The 24969-nt window shown below is 37.4% G+C and overlaps 5 protein-coding genes and 1 pseudogene across 8 annotated transcripts; 5 read left to right on the plus strand and 1 right to left on the minus strand.

Moving 5' to 3' along the window:
- The first annotated feature begins 514 nt into the window (after positions 1–514).
- Positions 515–4211, plus strand: LOC101245467 (anaphase-promoting complex subunit 11-like; annotated as a pseudogene).
- Positions 4212–6408: 2197 nt separating this feature from the next.
- LOC101255308 (BAH domain-containing protein, putative) lies at positions 6409–13928 on the plus strand. 4 transcript variants are annotated; one of them, XM_004242115.5, is made up of 5 exons: positions 6409–6586; positions 6708–7057; positions 7796–8167; positions 8432–12838; positions 13436–13928. In XM_004242115.5, exons 2-4 carry the CDS (start codon positions 6905–6907, stop codon positions 12800–12802), a joined length of 4896 nt encoding a protein of 1631 aa, XP_004242163.1. In that variant the 5' UTR covers positions 6409–6586; positions 6708–6904; the 3' UTR covers positions 12803–12838; positions 13436–13928. The 4 variants fall into 4 exon arrangements, with proteins under 4 accessions (XP_004242163.1, XP_069155513.1, XP_069155511.1 ...); XM_069299412.1 differs by having other exon boundaries at positions 6410–6586; positions 7270–8167; XM_069299410.1 differs by having other exon boundaries at positions 6410–6586; positions 7775–8167.
- Positions 13929–15245: 1317 nt separating this feature from the next.
- On the minus strand, positions 15246–15716 carry LOC104648037 (uncharacterized). The gene has a single exon (XM_010324254.4). It carries the CDS (start codon positions 15714–15716, stop codon positions 15246–15248), a length of 471 nt encoding a protein of 156 aa, XP_010322556.1.
- Positions 15717–16337: 621 nt separating this feature from the next.
- Positions 16338–19640, plus strand: LOC101266948 (uncharacterized). Its single transcript, XM_004241492.5, has 4 exons — positions 16338–16871; positions 17446–17526; positions 18799–18938; positions 19026–19640. Exons 1-4 carry the CDS (start codon positions 16557–16559, stop codon positions 19270–19272), a joined length of 783 nt encoding a protein of 260 aa, XP_004241540.1. The 5' UTR covers positions 16338–16556; the 3' UTR covers positions 19273–19640.
- A 1159-nt stretch (positions 19641–20799) lies between these two features.
- Positions 20800–23537, plus strand: LOC101244383 (protein DELETION OF SUV3 SUPPRESSOR 1(I)). Its single transcript, XM_004241502.5, has 3 exons — positions 20800–21125; positions 21292–21394; positions 22783–23537. The coding sequence occupies exons 2-3, from the start codon at positions 21301–21303 to the stop codon at positions 22911–22913; spliced, it is 225 nt and encodes a 74-aa protein (XP_004241550.1). The 5' UTR covers positions 20800–21125; positions 21292–21300; the 3' UTR covers positions 22914–23537.
- Positions 23225–24900, plus strand: std1 (bidirectional sugar transporter SWEET5). The gene is made up of 5 exons (NM_001320885.1): positions 23225–23624; positions 23730–23946; positions 24041–24202; positions 24297–24416; positions 24523–24900. The coding sequence occupies exons 1-5, from the start codon at positions 23545–23547 to the stop codon at positions 24658–24660; spliced, it is 717 nt and encodes a 238-aa protein (NP_001307814.1). The 5' UTR covers positions 23225–23544; the 3' UTR covers positions 24661–24900.
- Positions 24901–24969: the final 69 nt, after the last annotated feature.

Consider the following 24969-nt stretch of genomic DNA (forward strand, 5'->3'; position numbering starts at 1 on the left):
AGTGATTGGATATGCCTTATCATGTGATCTTGGGAATTTAGTATCATTTATTTCAGAATTTTGTTGGATAATGTAGAGCCATTGAACTTCTTAAGATTACAAAGAAGCATTCTCGCTTGCCCTTTGGTCTTTTTCTTCTGAAAATCTACTTTTTTTTTTAAAAAAAAAAAAGTTATTAGGTTTGAACCTTTCACCTCAACGGTGACTTCAATTTATATTCCATCAATCATTTCATGTTTTTATGAGGTGAAGACGTGCATGTTCTAATTTTTTTAAGTAAATGGAGTTTAAGCTTTATGTTTCAAGTTGGTTAGATGCTTTGACAGAAGGATATGTTGTGATATTTTTTTGGGATATAGACTATATCATGAATTTTCCCTTAACCAGTTCTGTTGTGTTTTTTGCTGGGATCGTGAATAGAGTACGTCCTCTTCATGACATTTGGAGTTTAATAGAGTAGTTGGCTGACTTTAGAATTGCATGATGTGATTACTTCCTTGGATATTGCAGATGACACACAGTTGCTTCATGGACATGGGAAGCTCAATATGAAACTTGTGGTATATGTATGATGGCTTTTGATGGTTGTTGTCCTGATTGCAAACTCCCTGGTGATGATTGTCTACTAAGTAAGCCTGTATATCCCTCACTGAAAATTTTCTCAGTTAGCTACTGAAACACCATTATCACGTAAACCTAGTGTATCTGTATATCCAATGAGTTACACCAATTTTTATATATTTACATGGATAAATTATTATGTTTTGTAGATTACATATCGGAAGTGTCTTATAAGTTAAATGTATGTGCATTGTCGAGATGTATTTGCCTTTAAATTTTGAGATACATTGTTGATGCAATTGGTGGAATGATTCAAGCATCAGAATATATTGGTTCCTAAACTTTGCATGTGTGCCTTCCAATTGAGGCTATTAGCTTGCTGGTCTATCTTTTCAAGAGAAGAAGGAAAAATGTAATTGTGCATTCATCATGTGTTTTACAAAATGGGGAAAAAAATCCGATCTTTGTTTTCGAGGTTTACATATTTTTAAGTCGATATTACTCATGAACACAAGGAGAGCTATAAAGTGTTCCCTGATAATATTTGTAGTCCTTTATTCTAGTGTTACCTATCACTGTCCTACTGGATGACATAATTAGTTTTAATTTGTTTGATTTGGTGGTAAGACTGGAGAATGATATAGTAAAGGGTATGTTTTTTTTGTATAAATAGTGAGTGTTTTACTGAAAACATGGATATTCTCAGAACTTAGTACCCACTAACTATATAGAACTCCTTCAATCTACAGCACTTTGTTTAAGCACTCAACGGAGAGAGCAATACTACTTTAGTTGCACATTGTTTCTATTACTGTACTTACCTTAGTATACCACTTTCATTATGTCTTGTGTTTGTCAGCAGTCTTTTTAGTTAAATTTCATAACTAAACACCCAGTTGGTGTCGAAGGAATTTGCAAATAATGTTTGTGAACCGAAACGAGTCATCCACATGCATCAAACCACTTTGATAGCTATAAACATGTTAATTTCTCTCTACCAAAAATATGAATGAAAAAGAAAAGAATTTTTGATGCTGACTGAAACAATCTTTTATATATTTCGTTCCATAAGTACCAAAGAGGACATAGTAGTAATGTTTCCTAGGCTGCCCTCCTTTAACATTTGATTGTATGAAGTGAGAGCAGTTGGTCCTATGAAGCATGAACACTTGTCTTCCTAGTAGGATTTAAAATATTGTCTCGCCCTATACCCATCTCTTCTCTTCCATGAACCAAAGGCCATTAGGATCAGCCTGTCTTGCTAGCAGAATTTTATAAATCACAAGATAAAAGTAGTTTACGTTGGTTTTATTCTATGAATAACTTTATATTTTTAATAGCGATGGTGTCTGGGCTAGTTTGTGCGCACCTCGACTAATTCTACGGAATACCTGCTACCTGCGCACCTCAACTAATTCGACGAAATACCTGCTACCTGCGCACCTCAACTAATTCTACGGAATACCTGTCACCTTCTACACGGAACAGGTACCAGGTAACTCTTCCATCCAAGGCCTAGACAAATGGAAAAATTACCTAGTGTTAGTATTTTTGTCTCCAATAGGGTTTGAACCTGAGACCTCATGGTTATTCCCCCACTTCAATTACCATTAGGGCACACCCTTAGGTGCTCTTACTTTTTCTTATCCAACTTCAACGAAATTACATATCCAACTTGTATTGCAGAACAAATGGCAAAAAATATGCATAGAAATTAAGATAAGTACTCCTAAGAATCAGAAGCACGTTTGTGGAAACTGTTGAGGCGAAACTGTGATTATCTGAAAAATCCTGCATCTATGGGAACTTATTCAAGTATTACTGGCACTTGAAGCCTATATTCATGCCTAAAATAGAAATCAATCTCTAACATGGATAAAAGTTAAGTTAGTGATACAGTGTGATTTTCCAAGCTTCTATTAGAGTAGATAGACATTGAAGCATGATCAGTATCACAAACATCTCGCAGCTAGGGCAAATCAAATAGGTACTTGACATTTTTTTTGTCAAATTTGAGTCAGCAATATGAACTAGTTATAGCAAGATGAAGTCAAGCAGGTGAAATGCTCTGTAACACAGATATATAATAAACTAATACTGATTCTCAAAAAATGCAAGACCCATGGCAAGTATTTGTAGTAGTATTTTTTTGTTGACAGCTTATGCTGAAAATATTTGACCAAAATACTCAATAAGCTGCTATAACACACCCTATATTAACAAATTATCTTCAAAGTCTCTTTCAAAGCCTATATTTTAAAAGGTTCACTTGTATTATCTGCAAATTCAGAAGGGGAGAGAAGTTGTCTTGAGAAAGTTTTTGTTGGCATATTAAGATGCTAGACACAGAGATGATGGAATGGAGGATAATTGGACAGCTACTGGATGTATCACAAGTTTCAATTATAAAGTTGTCTCTAGTACAACTACTAACAATCTTACGTGGACAAAACAAACTCCTATAAGATCATCACGTTGACTCTATTAAGAGACCATGTGAAATCTGCATTTTCTTTATACAATTTTCCAATATTTTTAGAATATAGAACAAAAAGTAAAATTATTTACTTAGCTTTGCATCCTAATCTCACAAACCCTTAGCCCTGGCCACCCTTAAACCCAAGAAAGAAAAACAAGAGAAAAAGGTAGTCTTTGGTATCTCTCTGTGCCTGTACAAGGCTGGTAAAAGGTGATGAAATATGCCTACCCAACCCGAAGTTGGGAGTGGCCAGTCCATCAGATGCCATGTTTTTACTAGCAATACTCAAGTTCTTGTCTGCAGTAGTAGTAAGTTAACCTGAACGAAGCATTTTAATTACAGGGGAGGCATGATGATTGCTAAAAGACTGTGTACACATGTCAATTTACTTTCTCCCATTTTCCCCATGTTTTGTTTATTTAACAAATTCATAATAAATGTTAATTAGACAGCAGATTAGGAGTTCACTGGATTTTGAAAATGTGGAGAAAGTGGCATTTGATTGGATGAGAACAGTGACTATTGGTTTTTTGATATGGTTAGGGTTCAGCATCTTTCCGTGGATAGCATTTATATGACCTCTGATGGAGTCTGGCCCTTTTTTAAAGCTATTAATGTTTTGATAATTTACTCGTCTTTGCAGTATAGGGTGTTTGCAACCATGCATTTCATCTTCATTGTATGTTGAAGTAGGTGAATTCTCAATCTGCTCAAGCACATTGTCCCATGTGTCGTACTGAATGGCAGTTTAAAGAATGAACAAAGATTATGTGCACCTTTTTCTCATCAATGGCAGCAGAAGAAATGAACTCAAAATTTTAGTCCACAACTAGGATTCTCTCTTTCATGCCTCTTGAGAGAAGAGGTAAAAGAATGCTTGTTTTCTATTCACATATTTCAGTATTACAGTGTGCGTGATAGTGTGATATTATAGCGAGCATAGTTCTGCTCATCCCCATATACAATTATCAGTTTAAACCTCGGAACCAGGTGCAGAAGTTGTATGAGCGATCCATCCGAATGAGGACAAGATTCAAGCTTAGCTTCTTATATTCTTTCTATGTGATAGATGTGAAAACCAAACAAGACTGGTGTTTGATGATATGTAAGTTGGCTTCATGTTATATAAACGTGAGAATCATTAAATTAGTGGTCATTGTTTGGCACAAAATCTGGCGTCAACGTGTGTGTATTATATAAAAAGACATGGGCAAGTAGTCCATGTGTATGAGTCAGTTTTTTTTACAAGGGTACGTAGTGCTTTTGTACCATCTTTCTTGCTTTTTTCTGACTAAAAAGCAGATTTGGTAGCTACTGCCTAAAGCAAAGCAACTTCTTTGGCAGCAGACTATTCCTTTATTACTATTTTTTTTTTAATGACAAGGAAAACTCGTTGTCGCCACCTTTTTGGTGCACACAGGGTAAAACCCCCACTCCAATGCAATAGCTTACAAATTATATAGCAAATCTGGTGCGACGAGCTCGACCCAGAAGACAAATCTCTTACTTTCGCTGGTAAGGAATTTTGAATTTGAGACCTCCAACATGGAAGTCCCAAGCTCAAACCAGTAGGCCATTTCGAAGGATAAAAATGAACTCCTTTATTACTATTCTTGCTTAGGTAGAGGGTTAACTGCTGACATTTGCCCTCTTTTTTTTTTTAGGGGCTATTGTTTTTCATTGTTACCAAAATGAATTGAATTTCTTTGACACAATTAATTTTAACATCATTTAAGTAATAGTTGAGAACTGCGACGTGACATATGATAACAGCTTCCATCGCGCATAAACAAAGGAAACAACAAATAGAGTGAAAGACACATGAAATTCGATGAACTATTTATCGATCCTACATTTAACTTGTAAACGCGTGGTTAAACAATATTAGGAACTTCATTGCCAAATTACATATATGCCCTTTATGAAAATGGAAAATTATTCCCTTTTTTGGCCTTGTAGAATAAGCGACCAAATTAATCACCCACCCACCCACATGCGTACGGAACTAGAAAACACAATGGGTCAGTGGTGAATCTGATGCCAAACAAAATATAAGGAAAAAAATGAATGAAAAGTGAGAAATAGGGAGAGAGAGAGAGAGAGTTGCTTTCTTAGAGAAATTAAAAGTCAAATGCCTCACGCCACATCTCACCCGCATCTGTCAACTCAACCCGTGTATCTATATTGTTCGGATTCTTTACTGAGATTATTTTTTAAAATATTGGGAAATTTGTTAGAGTGAATTTGGTTTTGACTTTTGAAATGAAAGTTTATTTCATAATGAGTTAACATCATCTGAGACCCATATATGATTTGAGTCGGTAGATAGAGTGATAGTTGTTACTTTCTTAATGTCCCTTGTTAACGAATAATTGATTGATGTTCGATGCTGATAATAATGTCTGTCAGCGTCTCATATAGGGTTTGAATTGGTGGATATAACGATAATTGTTACTTTATTAATGTCCTTTGTGAAAAAAGAATTAACTTATGTCTACTAAGAATCACGTCTGTCAGTCACACGTATATAATTAAAATCGGTTGATATGATGATAAATGTTACTTCATTAATGCCCATTACGAAATAAGAATTTGACTTATGTCGTGAGCGAATCCACCAGATATGTTTTCATATTGAGATAGTTAGAAAACCTTATAACTAGTGCTACCTCTATTTATAGTATTGAAATTTGAACAAGAGTAGAATAGAAGAAAGAACTTGTCACATTGAAATCCAAGCAATAGTAGAATAAAAGAAAGAACTTACAATCGCATCTTCCTCGAATAAACGACGATCGTCTATGATCTCATGGCTGACCTATGAAGTGTACAAGAAAGTGTTCCGGCATGACTTCAAAAGAATCAAAAGAACCAATTAGAACATCCACACATCCAAATCAAAGCGCTATAAGCTGAAAAATTATTCATCCAATCATCGCGCAACGCGTGTGCACTCTCTCCCCCTTGAAAGACCGACCACAAAAAACACTCGTATAATCGAAGCTCCATAAGTTGAAAAATTAATCATCCAATTACTGAGCAACACATGTGCACTCTCTCCCCTTCTTGAAACACCGACCACTAAAAGCACTCCTATAATCAAAACTACTTATAGCAAATACTAATTCGATTTATGTCTATCTTTTTTGAACGTCAATCAGAGAAAACACTGTTAAATACGACGATAGTAAATAAAAAAGGAAAAAAATAAAGGCCTGCCAGGTGTGTATAGAATTAGCCTTTTTAGTTTAAAAATATTTTATTTTTTAGTGAGTGCAGTCACATTCTTTAGCACCACATCATCAGTTGTAGCAGTCAGTCACAAAAACATTTCAGTCTTTTTAACTCATCTTTTGTGGGTCCCACATAGCGTTATCAATGCGTCTGCCCGATCTGCCCAAAATCCCCTGCCCGTTTTCCCCTAATCTCTACAACCCGAAACTTCTCAACTCGAACAAACAACACTTTTCCTTTCATAAACACTTGGCCATTTCAGTTTCTTCCTCAAATACTCCTACTTCGTATTTTTTCACTAATTAAATTAAGGTTTGTGTATTATTACAGTATTTGTTTATGTTTTTTTGTTTGTTGGTGTTTGTTTTTTATGTGGAAAGATAGGAGGAGTTGTTTGTGTATGAATTGGATCTAACAATTTTGATGTTTGCAGATCGGTGAATTGATGTGTTGGTGTTGAAATTGAGTGAAGGAAGTTAGGGTTTTGGGGTGTTAATTGGGCGATCGAGGTTTTTATCGGGGTTCTAGGGTTGAAGAAAATTGGGGATTTTGGTTTTGTTTGAGGAATTGGATGGTTTAATTGATGGTTGAGAGTGAAGTAAGTGGGGAAAATGCAAGGGGAGTTCTATTATGCATGGGAGGATACAGAGGGAACAAGGTCAGGTTTGTAAAAAGGGGAGTGGAAGCGGTGGTCAGCACATGCCGGCGACGACTACAAGGAGGACTGTAGACGTCGGTGGTTCATCTATTGTTAATACTGTTACTGCTGATTCCTTCTGTAAGGTATTATCTTGATTGCTTTTTTTTTTCTATTTCTTTTTCTTTTATGTGCCCGTCTGTTCACTGAGGGGAGTTCTGTAATAGTGCATAAAAAAGATAGCTGTTTTGTTCCGGCTGGAGTTCTTTTGGAGGTTGTATCATTTTAGCTTAGCTTCTTGTGGCGTTATGTGATAATATGCTCATTTGTTTGCTTTCTGTTTGGTTATATTTTGCAGAGAGGTGTATAGTTTGGTATTTGGTGCGGGAATGTGTTCTTTAGGATTATGTTATCTTCTATTCATCCACCATCCGCACTTGTGCATCTTGAAAGCTTGGTGGTGGTCGTGTTTGGTTGTTAACTACTTGGTTGTTGCGTCTTTGTGGGTGCAAATACTGGGATTAGATAAAGCAAGCAGTTAAATTGCAAATATACCTGAAACTAGTGTTCTCCAAATTCTGGGTAGATAAGTGTTGGTTCTACAATGATGAAGTACTGTCAATACAAAAAAGTGCCTAGAAACTATGGAAGTGTGTTACTATAATTTTTTGTTCAGAATGAAGAGGATAAGGGTTTCCCCCCTTTCTATGTCTTTAACTCTATCAACATCTCTCACTATTGCTTTTTAGTTCATATATGTAGTTATCTTCTGTGTAGTTTTCTTATGTTTTTTATGCTGTTTGTAGTTTTCGTATATTCTGTTAGTTTAATTGGTATTTTTTATTCTGGTTTTCTTGGTGAAGTGAATGTCATCCTCTCTGCAGGATGGTCGCAAAATTCGTGTGGGAGATTGCGCTTTGTTCAAACCACCACATGATTCACCGCCTTTCATTGGAATAATACGTAGGCTTAGATTGGGTAAAGATAATAACTTGCAATTAGGTCTTAATTGGCTCTATCGTCCTGCTGAGCTGAAGCTTAGCAAGGGCATCTTGCTGGACACCACGCCCAACGAAATCTTTTATTCCTTCCATAGGGATGAGACTCCAGCTGCATCATTACTCCATCCATGTAAAGTTGCATTCCTTCCTAAAGGGGCTGAACTTCCAACAGGGATATCTTCATTTGTCTGTAGGCGGGTTTATGACATTTCAAACAAGTGCTTACGTTGGTTAACTGATCGAGATTATAATAACGTAAGTTATCATTTCATTGCTTGACAGTTCAGTATTCCTCTGCTAAACAATGGGAAGGTAATTTGTTTTACAGATGAAATAGATAAATAGGGTTGAAATGTTTAATGGAAAAGGGAGAGAGAGTCTGTCTTGTTCTTGGATATGTTTTTCATGGGGTGGTTGCTTGAAATGGTGCGAGAACAAGAGGAATTGCGAAACTTTCAGGCATTTTTTTTGTGATCTCGCATATTGTTTCACTTATCAAATATTATTTTTCCTCTGCAGGAACAACAAAAAGAGGTAGATCAGCTGTTATACAAGACACAAGTAGAGATGCATGCAACAGTGCAGCCGGGTGGTCGTTCTCCTAAACCGATGAATGGTTCTATATCGTCGTCACAATTGAAAACTGGTTCTGATAATATACAAAGTAGTGTAGCTTCTTTTCCTTCACAAGTCAAGGGAAAGAAAAGGGAGCGAGGAGAACAGGGCTCTGAGTCCATCAAACGGGAACGTTCAGTTAAATCTGATGATAGTGAAAGCGTCTTAAAATCTGAAATTTCTAAAATAACAGAGGAAGGAGGACTTGTGGACTGTGAAGGGGCTGCAAAGCTTGTTCAGCTCATGCAACCGGATAGAGTGGACAGGAAAATGGATTTGACTAGTCGTTCGATGCTTGCAAGTGTTGTTGCTGCAACCGACAAATTTGATTGCCTTGCTAGGTTTGTACAGTTAAAGGGTTTGCCTGTGTTAGATGGATGGCTTCAAGATGTTCATAGAGGGAGGATTGTTGAAGTTAGTAATAGTAAGGACGGTGATATCTCCATTGAGGAATTTCTCTTGGTTTTGCTTCGAGCACTCGATAGGCTTCCTGTGAATCTTCAAGCACTACAGATGTGCAATATTGGTAAATCTGTTAATCACTTGCGCCAACATAAAAACATGGAGATTCAGAGGAAGGCGCGAAGCTTAGTTGACACATGGAAGAAACGCGTCGAAGCTGAAATGAACATGATTGATTCTAAGTCTGGCTCAAATCAAGCTGTCACGTGGCCCTCTAAAGCACGACTGCCTGAGGCTTCTCATAGTGGTGAGAAAAATGCTGGTGGTTCCACTGATGCAACAAGGAGCTCAGTTACACAGTTTTCTGCATCCAAGACAACCTCAATCAAGCCTACACCAGTGGAAACTAATATGAAGTCTGCATGCTCTTCTCCAGGCCCAATAAAACAAGCATCACCTCCTTCATCCGGAAAAGTGGGTCAGCCAAGAATTTCAGCTTTTGGTTCCAGTGATGTTCCTCTGGCTAGGGAAGATAAGAGCAGCAGTTCTAGTCAGTCTCACAATCACAGTCAGTCCTTATCAGGGAAGGAGGATGCAAGGAGTTCAACTGCTGTTTCAATGAGCAGCATCAAGATCTCTAGTGGTGGTTCTCGGCACCGCAAGTCGATAAATGGTGGTCCTGGACCATCGGTTTCTGCAGGTCAAAAAGAAGGTTCTACAAACAGAAGTTCTTCATTGCACCGGAATCCTACCACTGAGAAGTCGCTGCAGTCTGCATTGAGTGGTGAAAAAACGGTTGATGTGCCAGCTGTAGAAGGGAGTTGTCACAAATTGATAGTAAAGATACCAAACAAAGGCCGCAGTCCTGCGCGGAGTGTCAGTGGAGGATCATGTGAAGACCCTTCAATCATGAGCAGCCGAGCTTCTTCTCCTGTGCTTTCTGAAAAGAATGATCAGCTTGATCGTAATTCTAAGGAGAAGAAAGATGCATATCGATCAGATGTTACTATTAACGTGAATACAGAATCATGGCAGAGCAATGTTTTGAAAGATGTACTCACTGGATCTGATGAGGGTGATGGATCACCTGTTGCTGTTCTGGAGGAAGAACGGAGAAAAACTGCTGGTGAGGGCAGGAAATCAGCTGAAGTTGCCAAACCTGGTTCTTCATCATCAGGAACTGAATTGAAGTCAGGAAAGCTGCACGAAGCTTCATTCAGCTCCATGAATGCATTGATTGAGAGCTGTGCAAAATATTCTGAAGCAAATGCATCCATGTCTCTAAGTGATGCTGTTGGAATGAATCTGCTAGCCAGTGTAGCTACTGAAGAAATGTCCAAGTCTGGAAGGGTTTCACCTTTTGTTTCTCCCCAAGGAGATAGCCCTTCAGGTGGGGAGACCTGCACAGGTGATGAGCTTAAGCCAAAGACATCTCCTGTAGATAGTTCTTCAGGTAACCATAGTGGGCGAAATGACGGTGATGCTAATGGTGATAAAGAGAAACAGTTCGTTGTTGCTAATACGTCGTGGTCTGAGGGTAAAGTACATGCTAATAGAAGTGCAATGACGGATTTTAACAGAGAAAGAAGGCCCTCTTCATCTCCTTCTGAAGAAACAACCACGGGAGAGTGCTTTAATTCATCCTGCACTGATTCACAGATGGCTGGAAATTTGAAATCAGGTGTTAATGAGAAGTTAGTTGAGATGGCAAAGTCTGCTGCGGCTCCTTGCAATGTATTCGAAAAAGCAAGTGATGGTGAACAGAGCAGACAATTCCATGAGGAAAAAGTAATTTCCACTAAGACACTTGATAATGTTCTAGATGGCGAATCAGGTGGACATGGTAGTTCAATAGGAGAGGACAAAGTCACTAATGGCCTTGTAAGCATAGAAGGCTTGAAACGACCAGTTGGAATTTCTGCTTTTAAATATGAGGGCGACGACAAAAATGATGTGAGTAGGGTGTTAGGTGTTGCTAGTACAGAGGTGAAACCGCCTTCAGTTGTGGTGAAATCTGAAGCTACAGAAAGAGGTGACAAGGAAGAGTTGCAACAAACTGGTTCTAGTCGAGACACTATTGCAGGGAAAGGTGGACATTCTGATGAAATGGATGCAAATAGTGTTTTAAAGTCAGAACAGCCAAATTCTGATAAAAAGACTGTTGATACTTCAGTTATTGAGGATAAAGCCGCATCTGAATGTAATTTAGCTATAAGGAATTTGACAAAGGATGAACCTAAAGCTGAAGAGATGACGAAGCATGATTCTGGCAGTGGATTACTTACTAAGAAAGAGACACCTGGATTTTCTAATGCAGAAGTGGAAAATTTGGAATCAAGAGAATCTAAATACTCTGGTGTAGAGGCAGATAGACCAAAGGAATGCGTATCCATCAAAGGGGAAAATTCTTCAAGCTCTGCTGCTGCTGCCCCAGATTCAGCTTCAAAGATGAAGTTTGACTTAAATGAAGGTTTTATTTCTGATGAGGGGAAATATGGGGAGTCAATCAACTCGACAGGCCCTGGGTGTTTGTCGAATGTCCAAATAATGAGCCCATCAACATTTGCTGTCTCTTCTGTTTCCAGTAGCCTTCCTGCTTCCATTACGGTGGCTGCTGCTGCCAAAGGACCTTTTGTCCCACCAGAAGATCTATTGAGAGTCAAAGGGGAGTTTGGATGGAAAGGATCAGCAGCCACAAGTGCATTTCGTCCGGCTGAGCCAAGAAAACCCCCTGACATGCATTCAAATTCCATGACCATCTCTGTTACTGAAGCTTCCTCCAGCAAGCATGGTCGACCTCCATTAGATATTGATCTGAATGTAGCTGATGAAAGAGTTTTGGAGGATATAAATTCTCAGGATTGTGCTTTAGCAATAGGTTCTGCGGTGGACCATATAACTAATCTTGTTTCATCAAAAAATAAATGTTCAGGCCCTCTTCGTAGTTTTGGAGGACTTGATCTCGATTTGAATAGAGTTGATGAACCTAATGATGTAGGTCAATGCTCCTTGAGTAGCAGTCATAGATTAGAGGGTGCTGTTTTTCCCGCAAGAGCATCTTCATCCAGTATCTTGCCAACTGCAGAAGTGAGGAGGGACTTTGATTTGAATAATGGGCCTGGTGTTGATGATTCATGTGCAGAACAGCCTCTATTCCACCAGAGTCATCAGGGAAACATGCGCTCCCAACTAAATGCTTCTAGCCTCAGAATGAACAATCCAGAAATGGGAAACTTATCATCTTGGTTTGCTCCAGGGAATAGTTACTCAACGATGACAATTCCATCAATGTTGCCTGATCGGGGGGAGCAGCCACCATTTCCAATAATCCCACCCGGTGCCCCGCGAATGTTAGGTCCATCTGCTGCTGGTTCCCCTTATACTCCAGATGTTTTCAGGGGTTCGGTATTGTCATCATCACCTGCTATGCCTTTTCCCGCTGCCCCATTCCAGTATCCTGTGTTCCCTTTTGGAACTACTTTCCCACTTCCCTCTGGAACATATGCTGTTGGATCAACCTCTTATATTGATTCATCCTCGGGTGGAAGACTTTTCACTCCGCCTATAAATTCACAGTTGCTAGGTGCTGTGGCACCTCAATACCCAAGGCCTTATATGGTTTCCCTTCCCGATGCTAACAGCAATGGAGCCACCGACCACAACAGAAAACGGAGCCGGCAAGGTCTGGATCTGAATGCAGGTCCTGGAGCTGTGGACTTGGAAGGGAAAGAAGAGTCAGTTTCGTTGGTAACGAGGCAACTGGACGAGCATGGGAGGATGTATCCTGTAGCTGGAGGTCTACTGAAGAGGAAGGAACCCGAGGGAGGATGGGACAGTGAGAGTTACAGGTTCAAGCAATCACCGTGGCAGTAGGAATGCAAAAAAACCTGCAACTTGGCGATCTTGAAGGTGATATGAGATTCATTTACTTGTGGTTATGATGGTCTTCTTTATGATTTAAACTGTTAACCATTTTTGTCAATTATGATGTATAAGCACTGGAAAGTGATTAGATTCTAGGGATGTGCTTGGAAATACTTCGTCAAAATTGCATGTGACCTGCTGTGGTTGAGCTGCTTATTTGTTTGTTTACTTTCCTTTTGCCATGTAGTTTTTGCTCTTTTTTCGAACTCGCGTCCCTTCTGCCGGCCTTGTACACATGCAAGAAGGTGTTTGACAACTCATAATCTTTTAATTGTAGTTTTAATTGATCGGGAGAAAATGAAGATAAGTCAAAATTTTGGATATATATATTTGGGATCTTTCTCCTATTATCAATTAACACTTGGGGTGTTTCTCCCTCCTGAAAATGTGATTTTAATATGCCGTTAGGATATGTGTCATCTTTAAACAGAGGAATGAGTAGTTTCGTTCTGTGGAAAGTAATGCTTTGAAGTGTTAAGAGCTTGTGCATAATTCTTAGTACCATATTTTGAATTTAAGCATGATGAAGTATATTTGCTTCCTATTTGGTATGACACTTCCTTTTTTCCTTGCTTCTTGCAGTTGTCAAAGGATGGACTATGGTGGGCTCCTCACAAGTATCAGCTTCTAGTATGCTCTTGTGGTTGTGTGATGTGACCAATGATGTGTTCAGTCCCCAACCACTATTTCTCTCAATGTATGAAAGGAAGGAGGATTTCAATGGGTTTGTGAGCACTTTTGTCAACCGTATTGTCTGGGTGGAGACAGATGAGTCTTCCCTCTGTAAATATTTTAACTGTTGGAAGGCTTGAGATCTGCAACACCCGGCAACTGCGGATAAGTTGTCTTATCGTTGGCCAAGATATTGCCAGTGGAGGTTGGATTTCTGGACAGAGTAAAATGGAATGCCTTCTATGTTCTTTGTTGCTAATGATCTTTCTTGCTCCCTACTTTCTTGGCTGTTCTCTCCTCTTTTTTGGCAATTACATAAGTATAAAGAGGTTGACACCAAATTTTGGTACTAAAGTGTCCACCTGCCATGCTTTTATTTAATACAGCTGCATTGTACCTTAAATTCACTTGGTTCCTAACTATAGCTCTAGTCTGATTCACAGATAAAAGACTACTTCAAGGTTATATTATCAATGCTGAGGGGAGAAGTCTGTTTTACCTTCTAGCCATTATTTGTGTATAAAATGATTCTTGAGAGCTAGAAAAAAGAATACTTTGGTTCTGTTGAGGAACCAAAAGGTGTAGAATTTGGAGCATAGGTTATCGAAGTCTACATACTGTGATGGTTTCTTCCCTTGTGTTGGCTGATAATTATCGGAGTGGGAAAAATGAATGAGTAGATCTCTACTATTGTCTTCGGTAACCTAGAAATTCCATGTTAATTAGGTAGCCTAACCTCAGTCAGCCTTGAAACTCACCACCTCTGTCTTGCTCCATCTCGAGTAATATCCAACCAAAGCCTTGGGGGAGGTTAAGTTAACACATAACCAGCCGTTTGCATCCCTTGTATTTGGTATATCTGCTTTGGTTCTCCATAAATCTCATATGACTTGTCTGTTCGTTTAGCTTTTCTTTTTCCTGCTCCAGCTAATTCACCAGAATCGGCCAGCTTTGGCATCTCCATGTGGACTTGCAGTTTGCTGGTCATTTTCATGAGGTGCCCTAGTTCTTCATCGATGCAGAGTGTAGTGAGATATATAATTTCATTCGGTACCAAAGTGCTTTTGGAATAGAAATAAACTTAACTCAGTCACATTAGTTTTCATGTATCTGTTGAAGTATTTGATTTTGATCTGTAAGATGCAGCAAACACAAGGCATCGATGAATCATGTTATAGGCCTAGCTGATTGTATTTGTTCGTTAAGATGTTACTTTCCTTCTGGTTGTGGGGAGAGAAATTGGTCTTTAGGACGGATCTCAGAACCCAGTTTCCCTTTAAACAAAAGATAAGTGCTTGATATCGATCTAGCAACTTTATTACCTCTGTGTTGCTAAAATTGATCTTTCAACAACCATTTGTATGTACAGTGCTTGAAGTAATACCAAGTATGAACTCAGCAATTATCACACAAAAAAAATGGATATTGTATTTACAGTGCATAAAGACAAAAACAAGTAGAGACAAGAGAAGTAAATTAAATTAAACAACGAAAAAGACATTAGACAAATAAGACCAACCACAATAATATTTTTTTTGTTGGTAGAAAACTTATCTTTTATGATGAGCTGTTGTTTTCTTTGCCCCACTACTGAACTGTAAGGGGGATTGAATTGTCTCGAAATTATACGCTGAGACTAATTTATGATTGACGATAATATAAATTTATCGATCGGTCCAGTCCAATCACTGTCAAATAGTATAGTACTTGCGTTTGCAACTCAAACGAAACTGGGCCCATCTTTGCCCAAGTTACTAGACGCCGGAATCGATGCGTATCTCGTCGAGAAATTCCGAAGTACCAATTCCTCCTCCTCTTCTCCGTTATTCCCTCGTCCTTCATCGAAGTTCAGTGAGTAACTCAAAGGATCGTATTGGAATTTCGCATTCCTATTACCGCTTTTGTTCCGATGGAACCGACGGATGAAAGTCTTCCATCTAGGTCCGGCGACGATCTCCGACCATTCACGAAGCTTCTTCAAAGCGTTGATTCCTTTAGCCCATACAGATCCCTCCTTAACCGCACCGCTACGTAACCTATGCCACCAGTCAAACTTAACGTATTTTGTTAATTGATTCGGAGAACGGAAAGATGGGAAGCAGAAACAACGGCTACGTCGTTGAAATAGCGTTTCGGAAGTATCGATACTTGGCGTTTGTGGATATGCGTGAGGAAATTCAGAACCTGCCATTGAAATATGGGTTAATGCATTGGCTGGTGATTAGAGAAGGAGGAGGAAGAAAAAAAAATGGTAGCGCTTAATAATAGAAGTTTGGGTGATGAGTATATTTGGTGGGAAATGATGTAATCCATGTTTTTAAAGGGCCCTCTAGGTAGATAGATAGATAGATATGAAATATCTAATTTGATTCATTGGAATTTTTCATATATTATGTTTTGGATTCGATATTAACATCTTTTTGTATAAATATTTATTTTGTGTCTAATTATGAATATTATGAGATAGTAATATGGACTTAATTATGAAATTGTAACTTAAAAGTTACGCGTTAGTCATAGTGTTATTGTTAACTTAGAAAGCTTTTCATTATAATTCCTAATCAATTCAAATGAAGTATTATTGTTTAAATCTTAAATTTGTTGTTGAGCAACAATAGCATTATCAACAAAGATTGTAATGTACGGATAAATACTTTTTCATATTTAATTATAAAGTATTGATTTCACTATTTTTAAATACAATTTATGTTTGTTAAAAATGTTTTACTCTAAAGCTGAATATTATCAATAATTTACTTTAATTAATATTAGATCAAATAAAACAAAACGAAAGCGGTGGATTAAAGTTTTTAACTTACTAGAGCTGAAAAATTATGACCAAAAGGCCGAAAAATATGGGCAAAGACCAAAATTTATTCTGTAGGTAATATATAGGAACCTCTGCAGCTTACCATTACCTGGCCTGTTCTTCTGCCCATTTCAACGAACGATCAAATTTTTTTTTGCTTTGTAGAGATTGTTTCACTGTATATGCACAGGTATTGCGGCGGAATTCTGAAAATAAACAGAGATGCCAGGGCCGGGACCGCATATGATGTATACATTGGGTTCAGGATTAGGATTGATGAGTGTATCTAATGGCCGGTTTAGTCCTCATCACTGCGTTACCTATTCCATCAACGCTTTCTTTGGACCGGACATTGGATCTTTCTCTGAGTGGCTTACATCAACCCTTGGGTTAGGAAGTGCTTTGGGTTATGCAATTGAGCCCTGGATCCATGACCCCTTTTATCATATACTTATTCTTGGTATCCCCATGTCCATGCTTTACAGCGCTCTCTCCAAATTTCTCCTAAAGAAGGGATTGCTCGATTCCATTTCAGGGGTTAGCCTCCTTAGCTTTTCTTGATAGAATTTTGTGTGGGGGAATTGATGGAATTGTGAATTTTGAGAAAGCTACTGTTTTTAGGACATGGGTGATTCTGTTTCGTTTAATTTCGTAGCTGAATTGTGTTTTTTAGTCTTGATTCCGTTCGTTTCTGGGGTCAGCCCCTAATCTGCCAACTTCTCTATATGTTTGTTTTACTAACGATTTCGTCTGTGTAAATTGTTTGCGTTGTGAATTTTGATTGCTATTGGGGTGTACCCTTGGAGAAAAACTACTGTTTCTAGGAGGACATGGCTAACTCTGTTTTGTTCATTTTTGTTGTTCCCCTTCCTTTGCTGATTCTGTTCCGTTTCTGGGGTTAGCCCCTAATCTCCCAGCTTCTCTATATGTTTGTTTTACTAACAAATTTGGTTCAATTTTGTGTGAGGGAATTGATTGAATAGTGAATTTTGATTGTATTGGCATGTCCCCTTTGAGAAAAGCTACTGGCTTTAGGAGGACATGGCTGACTCTGTTTCGTTCGTTTTTGCTGTTCCGTTTCGTACCTGATTGTGTTTTACTATGCAAACAGGTTCCGCTTACAAGGAAACAGTGTCTTTTCCTGGTGGCTGCTGGCTCTTTGTCACATTTTTTCTTGGACCATTTGTTTGAGGTAATGTCTGATCATATATGGAGTCATGTTTCTTGTGAGCTACATTTTGCTCTGGCCTTCTTATGAAATCTCTGTGCAATTTCTGAGAAAATGGTAGCCATTAGTGTTATTGAATGGCAGTGTAGTATACTAGTATAGAACTGCAAACAAGGTTTAGCACCAGTAGCATCCTTAATGTGCCTGCGAAAATTTTTCACTGATCCTCGTTTATTGCGAAAGCTATCAAAGCCATGCTAGTTCCATAGAGAATTTTTTTTTCTTTTTTTTTTCTTCTTTTTGTTTGATCAGTCGAATTTACTGAACCTGATGGCCCAAGGAGATTGTGAAGAGGCCTGACAATAGTATATTTGTTGATCATTGAATAGTTTGCTACACACAAGAATTTGTATGATATTTGTGCAAATGCTTGATAGCATGTCTTTATTCTTTATACTGGCTTGAATTTGGTTCTTGAACTGGTTAATAATTTTGTTGGTCGAGGAGAAGCTTTGTAAGTCCACATTGTATAAATACTCTTTTGTTATTAAGAAAAAAGAGTAGACCTATCAGTCTCTAGTTCTAACAAATTGCGTCTCTGAAGAGAATTTTGCCGTAGCAAAGATAGTTTTGGAGATGTAGTTATATAAGTATCTTCCCTTGTCAAAAATATACTTTGAGATTAATCAGCTTTTCAAAATTAGCTTCTACAAGTTAATTACTTTGGTTATGGAGAATTGGAGGAACATAAATGAGTCACATCTGTAAACTTTCAGGCATAGAATGAGTTTAACAGGGACCATGAAGGGGTTGCTTCCCTGTCCACCAGCACGAAGGAAACTTACACAATTATACATTAAGAAATTAAATAAGTTCCAATTATCTTTCGAAGACGCATCCCTTTCTTGTAAGAGAGAAGGTTTTAGTGTGTCCTGTCAAGGCAGTAGGTTAATCCTTGAGTAAAGTTATTGAAAAAACTCCAAAGGCCTGAAGAAGGAAGGTGGCAATTAGACGTTGTTTGTAGTATAGTAGACAAAGGAGGAGACTTTATTACTATTAGACGTTGTTTGTAGTTCATATGCCTTAATCCTTATCCCTTTAATCTCTCAAGAAATGTCTATGTTGATCTCAGAATCACCTGGTTTTACTAAGACAAGATTGGAGACCACATATCAAATGCTTTTATCTTTATAAGTCATAAATGCAGAATAAAAAATTTACTTAACAACAAAATGCATCTTTTCTTTGAGATCAGCGATAGTCCTTTCTATAAGTTCCTTGTTCCTCTTGTAACAGGAAAATGGGAAGTCTACTATGTACACTTGGATATTGAGCACAGGTTGGTGGGAAGGGCGCGCACCAATCAATCTCGATGCTGTTGTTGTGGTTTGCATTCTATGTAGCTGCTTGATTGCTGACTTTATATACATAAACAGGTGTTTGCTGATGGATTATTCAATGAGATTTTCAGCTGCTTTCTCTGTCGTTAACATGTCTTATTTTTTGTCGTAATCCTCTTGCAGAGTGAAGCCGCTCAAACTGCTCAAACTACGAGTTATCAACTCTGTCAAACTGATCTTGGTAATTGCTTCCTTATACTGTTTATGGTGTGCAACCCAAATATACTTGGTTCAACCTCGTCGGCCAGCAGTTGGTGAAGAGGCTGATCTTGGAGTTCTTGTGTTTATGACAATATATTTTTTCCTCCCTCATTGGCTATGCATTCAGTCCATGAACTCAAGAGATCCCCAAGATCTTTTGCCCTTATGACTACATGAAATGCATAGTGACTAGTGACATAAAAAATCTCAAGGCTATAATTGATTGAACCCAAGTCCAGCAACATTTTGTAGAGGAGCTGAACTAGTCAATTTTCGCCGTTCCATTGCAGCATATGTTGCTCTTTAAGGTTCCTGGTATCATCTAGGCATAGATTTACCTTGCTTTCCTGGCTCCACAAAGTGTAGAGAGAGTGATTTTGGAGCTGCATCCTTTCTTCCTGGGGATGATAAGTTAACTGTATGGTATCGAAAAAACGTTGACGTTATAAGGTTTTGTTGATAAAAAATAACTTATGCTAGCTCATATTTATACCTTCATTGTGCATTGAAATAAACAAACTGGAGATGTTACATAAATTAGCTCCTCTTGGTGTGTTCATTTGTTTTTTTGTTTCTATGTCCGGAACCCATATTGGAGCTCCGACTAAATCTGGATCGCGCACCGCAGGGCCCATTGCGCTCCCAACATGATTTTCTCCATACCTAGAGCTCGAACCTGAGACATCTGATTAATGGTGAAACACTCCCACCGATGTTGATCTGTTCATGTGATTGTGTAATTGCAACTCTCTACATTTTTGCTCTTCTTTAGGTATCATCAATTATGGGTTGATAGAAAATGAGATTAGAATGAAAATGAAATTGTAATAGTTAACCCCTTGGGGTGTTACCTGCGTGAACACATGATATTTTGTGTATCGAGAACGGTAATAGTTAGAATAAGTAAAGTACTTTAAAATCTTTAAAGTTAATTACAAAGTAGCTTTAAGTTTTTCTTTTTTAATTAATGAACAATGTGAAGAAGACATAAGTTAATATGATCATGCAATTATTACTGTAGTGGTAATTCTATCATTTTGACTTCGACAAAATTTACGTGACCACATTCGTTTATAAAAATTTGAACCTTATCATTATCAGTATAATAAATAATATAAAATTTTCTTTTAATAATATTAAAAGTACTTTACAAGATCGTATATTATATGTTTTGTCATACACGTGCTGAAAAAGTTAATTAATTTAAATATAGATCATTAATAATAATCAAATGCTAAACCTCATGTTAAACTTACCTATCATGTATTTGATTAGTGGCAAAATGCAGCCATTTGACCAATGTTTAACTGAGCCTGATAAAATTTAAATTTGGGAATTCATAATTTTAATTTCAAATGTGTAATGAGTTCATTAAGTACATACTATTTTGTATAGGTAGACATAGTGAATTAGCAATTGGACAATTTATTAAACGATATATGTGTAATGAGTACCTCTTCTAAAGTCATACTGCATATTTCTTGTCGTTTGGTAAATGGTCGGAATGAATTCACTCCCATCGATCACATTTGTCACGACTGATGTCTCAATCGGTCAACTATAGAAAATTGACCAATAGTTCTTCTTTCTTTCGATAAAGGTTAACAGTCCTATTCAAACGTTGGTGCATAAGTGCAGACTAGCTCAGTGTATATTACCTTTCCTATAGTTTTGTAATTTAGGAATTTCTGATTTTAGAAAGTAACTTCCATGGATAGGGTAAGTGCTTGTTATATGAGAAAAAGTTGTTATGTGTTTATTTTCTTTAGACAAATAATTGTCCGCTCAAAATACAAAGTAGAATCGAAAGAAATTAAATTTATGATTTCTATTATATAAATATAATAATTGAGATAATAGAGAAGCAAAAATAACAAAACGAAAAGCACCAAAGAAAAAATTCAGATCGGTTTAAATAGTTGCCCCCATTCCCAAGAAAACCTCGTGAGTTTAAATATAAAGTTTCCTTCCAGAGCCCAGAAAAATTAGCCATCCGTTAATCGTCCATTTTTGCAGCAGACTGTAAGTTCGATTATTCATTTTTCTCTTTGATTTTCAATTTTTACTTTGAAGGATATGCATTTCTTTTCTGTTTTCACTTGATAGCAGCTTAGCATCTGGATTTTCCTTTACTTTTTTCCGATCTCAAAGTTATTTGTTGATGGTGTAAATTTGTCCTCTATGTTAGTAAATCATAATGGCAACCGAACAACCAAAACCAGCAACTGTAGATGTGAAAATGGATCTGTTTGAGGACGATGACGAATTTGAAGAGTTTGACATTGATCAAGGTGAGTTAACATTCATTAATTTTAGTTTTTATTTTTATTTTTCTCGTGATGATTATCTTTGCCTTGGAATTTGAGATTTAGCATCGTTTTTTGTTTTTTTTGAGTGTTAATGGAATCATTATACTTTTATATATAAGGTTTATCTAACTGTGCAAACTCTGCCTATGTGAGTTTTGCGAATAATAGTTGATAGTAAATCCGTTTTGAGGAGGATTGATTCAGTAAGTTGGCATCGAACTTTGAAGTAGTCAAACTATGATGAGTACTTTGAATATTGAGTAGAGCTGATTAGATGAAGAGAATTCATTTGACTAAACTCTTAACTAGTTTGAAATCGACTATTTTTGGTTGATAACTGTGCAAATTCTGTTTGTTTGTGATAAAGTCCTGTTCAAAAGGAGTTTTGCATGAATGCTGTGTTGCACCTCTGGTTGCAATACTTTGAATTTCGGCATTGCTGATTCTAAAAATTAAGAGATTCTTGCTAAATGAAATGAATAAACAACATACCTGTTATACCGTGTCACTTCAGAAGAATTTTGAGTTTGTTTTGTGGGTAGTTTGTTCCTTTTGTTTGCTTGCAAAGTGATTTTGTTCCTGTTGGTCTTGAGCGTCATTGTTTAGTTGATTCAAGCTGCCTCACAGCCGAAAATTGGGACAACACCCAGTCATATCAAATTAATAGGAAATTTGCTTGTTTTATTTCTCTTGACACTATTAAGGGGTGGAGGTGAGTAAGTAGTTGTGTGTATTGCCTAGTTATTTAATATGGAGATGAATGGTGCACCAATAATAGCCGTCTGTTCTTGTTTAGTTTTCTAATAGGGCTCTTGGAGATGGTAAGTTTATTTTCAAACCTCTCAGTTCAAGATGCACAGGAAGACCAAACTCTTGGAGATTGACAATTTTGCAATTAATAGTTCACTCATGCTTATACATATCTTAACTGCTTGATCTCCCCATCTTCAGTCATGCAAGCACTAGTCCCTAGGGCTTCGGTCTAGTGGTAAAAGTGCAACATGTGATATGTGAGTTAGGAGAACAGCATGGTTTTGAACCCAGTACTTGGTGCTAAGTTAGAAAGGGTAAAGGGGTGGTCCCATTAGCCATCAAGGTTTTATTGTGCACCACTGCCCTCCAGAGATTTCTTAGTTATTAAAAAAACTTCAGTCATGCAAGCACTAGATAGGTATTCCTCTAACTTATCAAATGTTAATCCATTGTGTCTGATTTTGGTACTTGGTTCCAAGTGAAGTTGGTACTGATTTTTTGCATCTATCTTCTCAATTTGGAGAAGTGTTAATCATCGTAGTTTGAGACTCTATGACCGCTTTGCCTTTCTGATTAATTTGTCACTTTGCCTCCTCGTTAACATGTGCTGTTTTCAGAGTGGGAGTCGAAAAAGGAAGGGAAAGAAGCTACCCAGCAGTGGGAAGATGATTGGGATGATGATGATGTCAATGATGATTTCTCTTTACAACTGAAAAGGGAACTGGAAAGCAACACGGAGAAGAAATAACCAAACCTTCACAGGATTGTTTCTCTTTCTCAAGATTTAACCACAGATATCTGTTTGCGTTCATATATTTCCCATTATGTAGCACTCTTTGTTTCACCAAACGCGATGAACGTCAGTTTTCTTAATCTGTAATGCAGTTCTCTATGAAGATAGTTTTAAGCCGAAAAAATGCTTAAGCTTGGTCTTATGTTTTACCATGCATGTGCAATTGTTTTTGGTCTGAGTGTGAAATGTATATCACAAATAGTTGAGAATTTATCATCCACGTATAATATAGTTTAACATTTCAAAATGTTTTTTAAAAAAAAAATTATGATGAAATTGGTTGTAAATTAATTTAGTGGATGAAGATGATCGAAAAAAGAGGCATGTCAGTTAAGAGGAGAGGGTAAGCGGCAAGTAATAAGGATCAACCATTCATTAACTAACCTCTTAACAAAGGCCTATAAAAGTAGAATTAGCTGAAACATTTTGTAAATATTGTTGCTGTTTGGATGCGTGGCTGCCTAAAACCAAAAAAAAACAATAAAACAATAACAGCCTCCATGCAAATCGCAATTTTCAATAATTAATAATACTTGCCATCTCCTAGCAATAAAATTCGTAATTCTAAAGTTAAAAAAATTTAAAGATGGCAGATCCAGACACCACTAGGACGGTTGTAGGAATCATTGGTAATGTCATATCTTTCTTCCTCTTCTTGTCCCCAGGGTAAGTTTCATCTCTAATCTCTTCTTCGCGATCGATTAATTTAATTCTCTCCTTACTCAAGGCTCAAAAAAATAAAAAATTATCGCTATTTATGATGTTTCGCAGGCCAACATTTGTCCAGATTTTGAAAGCAAAGTCAGTGATGGAATTCAAGCCAGATCCTTATATAGCAACAGTTTTGAATTGTGCAGTTTGGGTGTTTTATGGCATGCCATTTGTTCACCCTGACAGTCTTCTTGTCATCACCATTAACGGATTTGGTCTTGCTATTGAGTTACTCTACGTCTCAATCTTCTTCATCTACTCCGATTGGTCTAAGCGAGTATGTACATTACTGTCTATGTAAAAATTACTTCTTTTTTTTTTCTTCTAAACATATAGAATTTAACACATTGCTACAACGTACCTGCCTGCAGCAAAAGATCATAATTGCTTTGGTTATTGAAGCAATCTTCATGGCAATCCTCATCTTTGTTACATTAACATTCCTCCATGGAACCAAGGATAGATCAATGCTTATCGGGATTGTGGCTATAGTCTTCAATATCATCATGTACACCTCACCACTGACCGTCATGGTAAGTTACATTTATCAATTCAGTCAGATCTTTCTATAACAACGTCAAAAGCAACCCCCACATGCACTAATATAATCTCTTTCGTATTGAGCAGAAGAAGGTGATCACCACCAAGAGTGTAAAATACATGCCATTTTACTTGTCACTAGCAAACTTTGCTAATGGCATTGTTTGGGCATGCTATGCACTCCTCAAATTTGATCCTTATATCCTGGTACGTGGTGTAGTTTATTACTCGTTCCGTCCTAATTTATGTGAAAATGTTAGTCACTAACAATGTCTTTTTTTGTGTGTGTGTGTGTGTGATTATAATAAAACAGATCCCCAATGGATTGGGTTCATTGTCTGGATTAGTGCAGTTGATCCTCTTTGCAGCATTTTACCGCACAACAAATTGGGATGAGGATGAGAAAGAAGTTGAACTAAGTACTTCCAAATCCAACAAGTCAGATGTCTGATAAACAAAAATTGCAGAGATGAAACTCCCACACTGTTTTCCAAGTGTGTGTATACACATATGGTGTGATAAAGAGAGAAAAAGATAAAAGTCTACCATTTTAACAGTATACTCTTGATGTATTTACCCTGCATTTTCACTTTATTTCTTTAAAGCAAATCAGTTAATATATGTATGAGATCTCCAATTGTAGACATCTTTTTCATATGGCAAGAGTTGATCATCTCACCTGACTTCTATATCTCGTTATCTATAAATTTCCTTTCTTATCGTTGTTAAGTGAACATATACGTAATTGAGTTGGTGTACT

The sequence above is a fragment of the Solanum lycopersicum genome, chromosome 6 (assembly GCF_036512215.1).
Source record: "Solanum lycopersicum chromosome 6, SLM_r2.1".
Lineage (NCBI taxonomy): Eukaryota > Viridiplantae > Streptophyta > Magnoliopsida > Solanales > Solanaceae > Solanum > Solanum lycopersicum.

Coding starts and splice junctions, on each gene's coding strand:
- LOC101244383 (XM_004241502.5), top strand. CDS start 21,301: ATGGCAACCGAACAACCAAAACCAGCAACTGTAGATGTGAAAATGGAT. Junction 21,395..22,782: donor AGAGTTTGACATTGATCAAG/GTGAGTTAACAT, acceptor TGCTGTTTTCAG/AGTGGGAGTCGAAAAAGGAA.
- LOC104648037 (XM_010324254.4), bottom strand. CDS start 15,716: ATGGCAGGTTCTGAATTTCCTCACGCATATCCACAAACGCCAAGTATC.
- LOC101266948 (XM_004241492.5), top strand. CDS start 16,557: ATGCCAGGGCCGGGACCGCATATGATGTATACATTGGGTTCAGGATTA. Junction 16,872..17,445: donor TGCTCGATTCCATTTCAGGG/GTTAGCCTCCTT, acceptor CTATGCAAACAG/GTTCCGCTTACAAGGAAACA. Junction 18,939..19,025: donor GACTTTATATACATAAACAG/GTGTTTGCTGAT, acceptor ATCCTCTTGCAG/AGTGAAGCCGCTCAAACTGC.
- std1 (NM_001320885.1), top strand. CDS start 23,545: ATGGCAGATCCAGACACCACTAGGACGGTTGTAGGAATCATTGGTAAT. Junction 23,625..23,729: donor TTCCTCTTCTTGTCCCCAGG/GTAAGTTTCATC, acceptor GATGTTTCGCAG/GCCAACATTTGTCCAGATTT. Junction 23,947..24,040: donor ACTCCGATTGGTCTAAGCGA/GTATGTACATTA, acceptor ACCTGCCTGCAG/CAAAAGATCATAATTGCTTT.
- LOC101255308 (XM_004242115.5), top strand. CDS start 6,905: ATGCATGGGAGGATACAGAGGGAACAAGGTCAGGTTTGTAAAAAGGGG. Junction 7,058..7,795: donor CTGCTGATTCCTTCTGTAAG/GTATTATCTTGA, acceptor TCCTCTCTGCAG/GATGGTCGCAAAATTCGTGT. Junction 8,168..8,431: donor CTGATCGAGATTATAATAAC/GTAAGTTATCAT, acceptor TTTCCTCTGCAG/GAACAACAAAAAGAGGTAGA.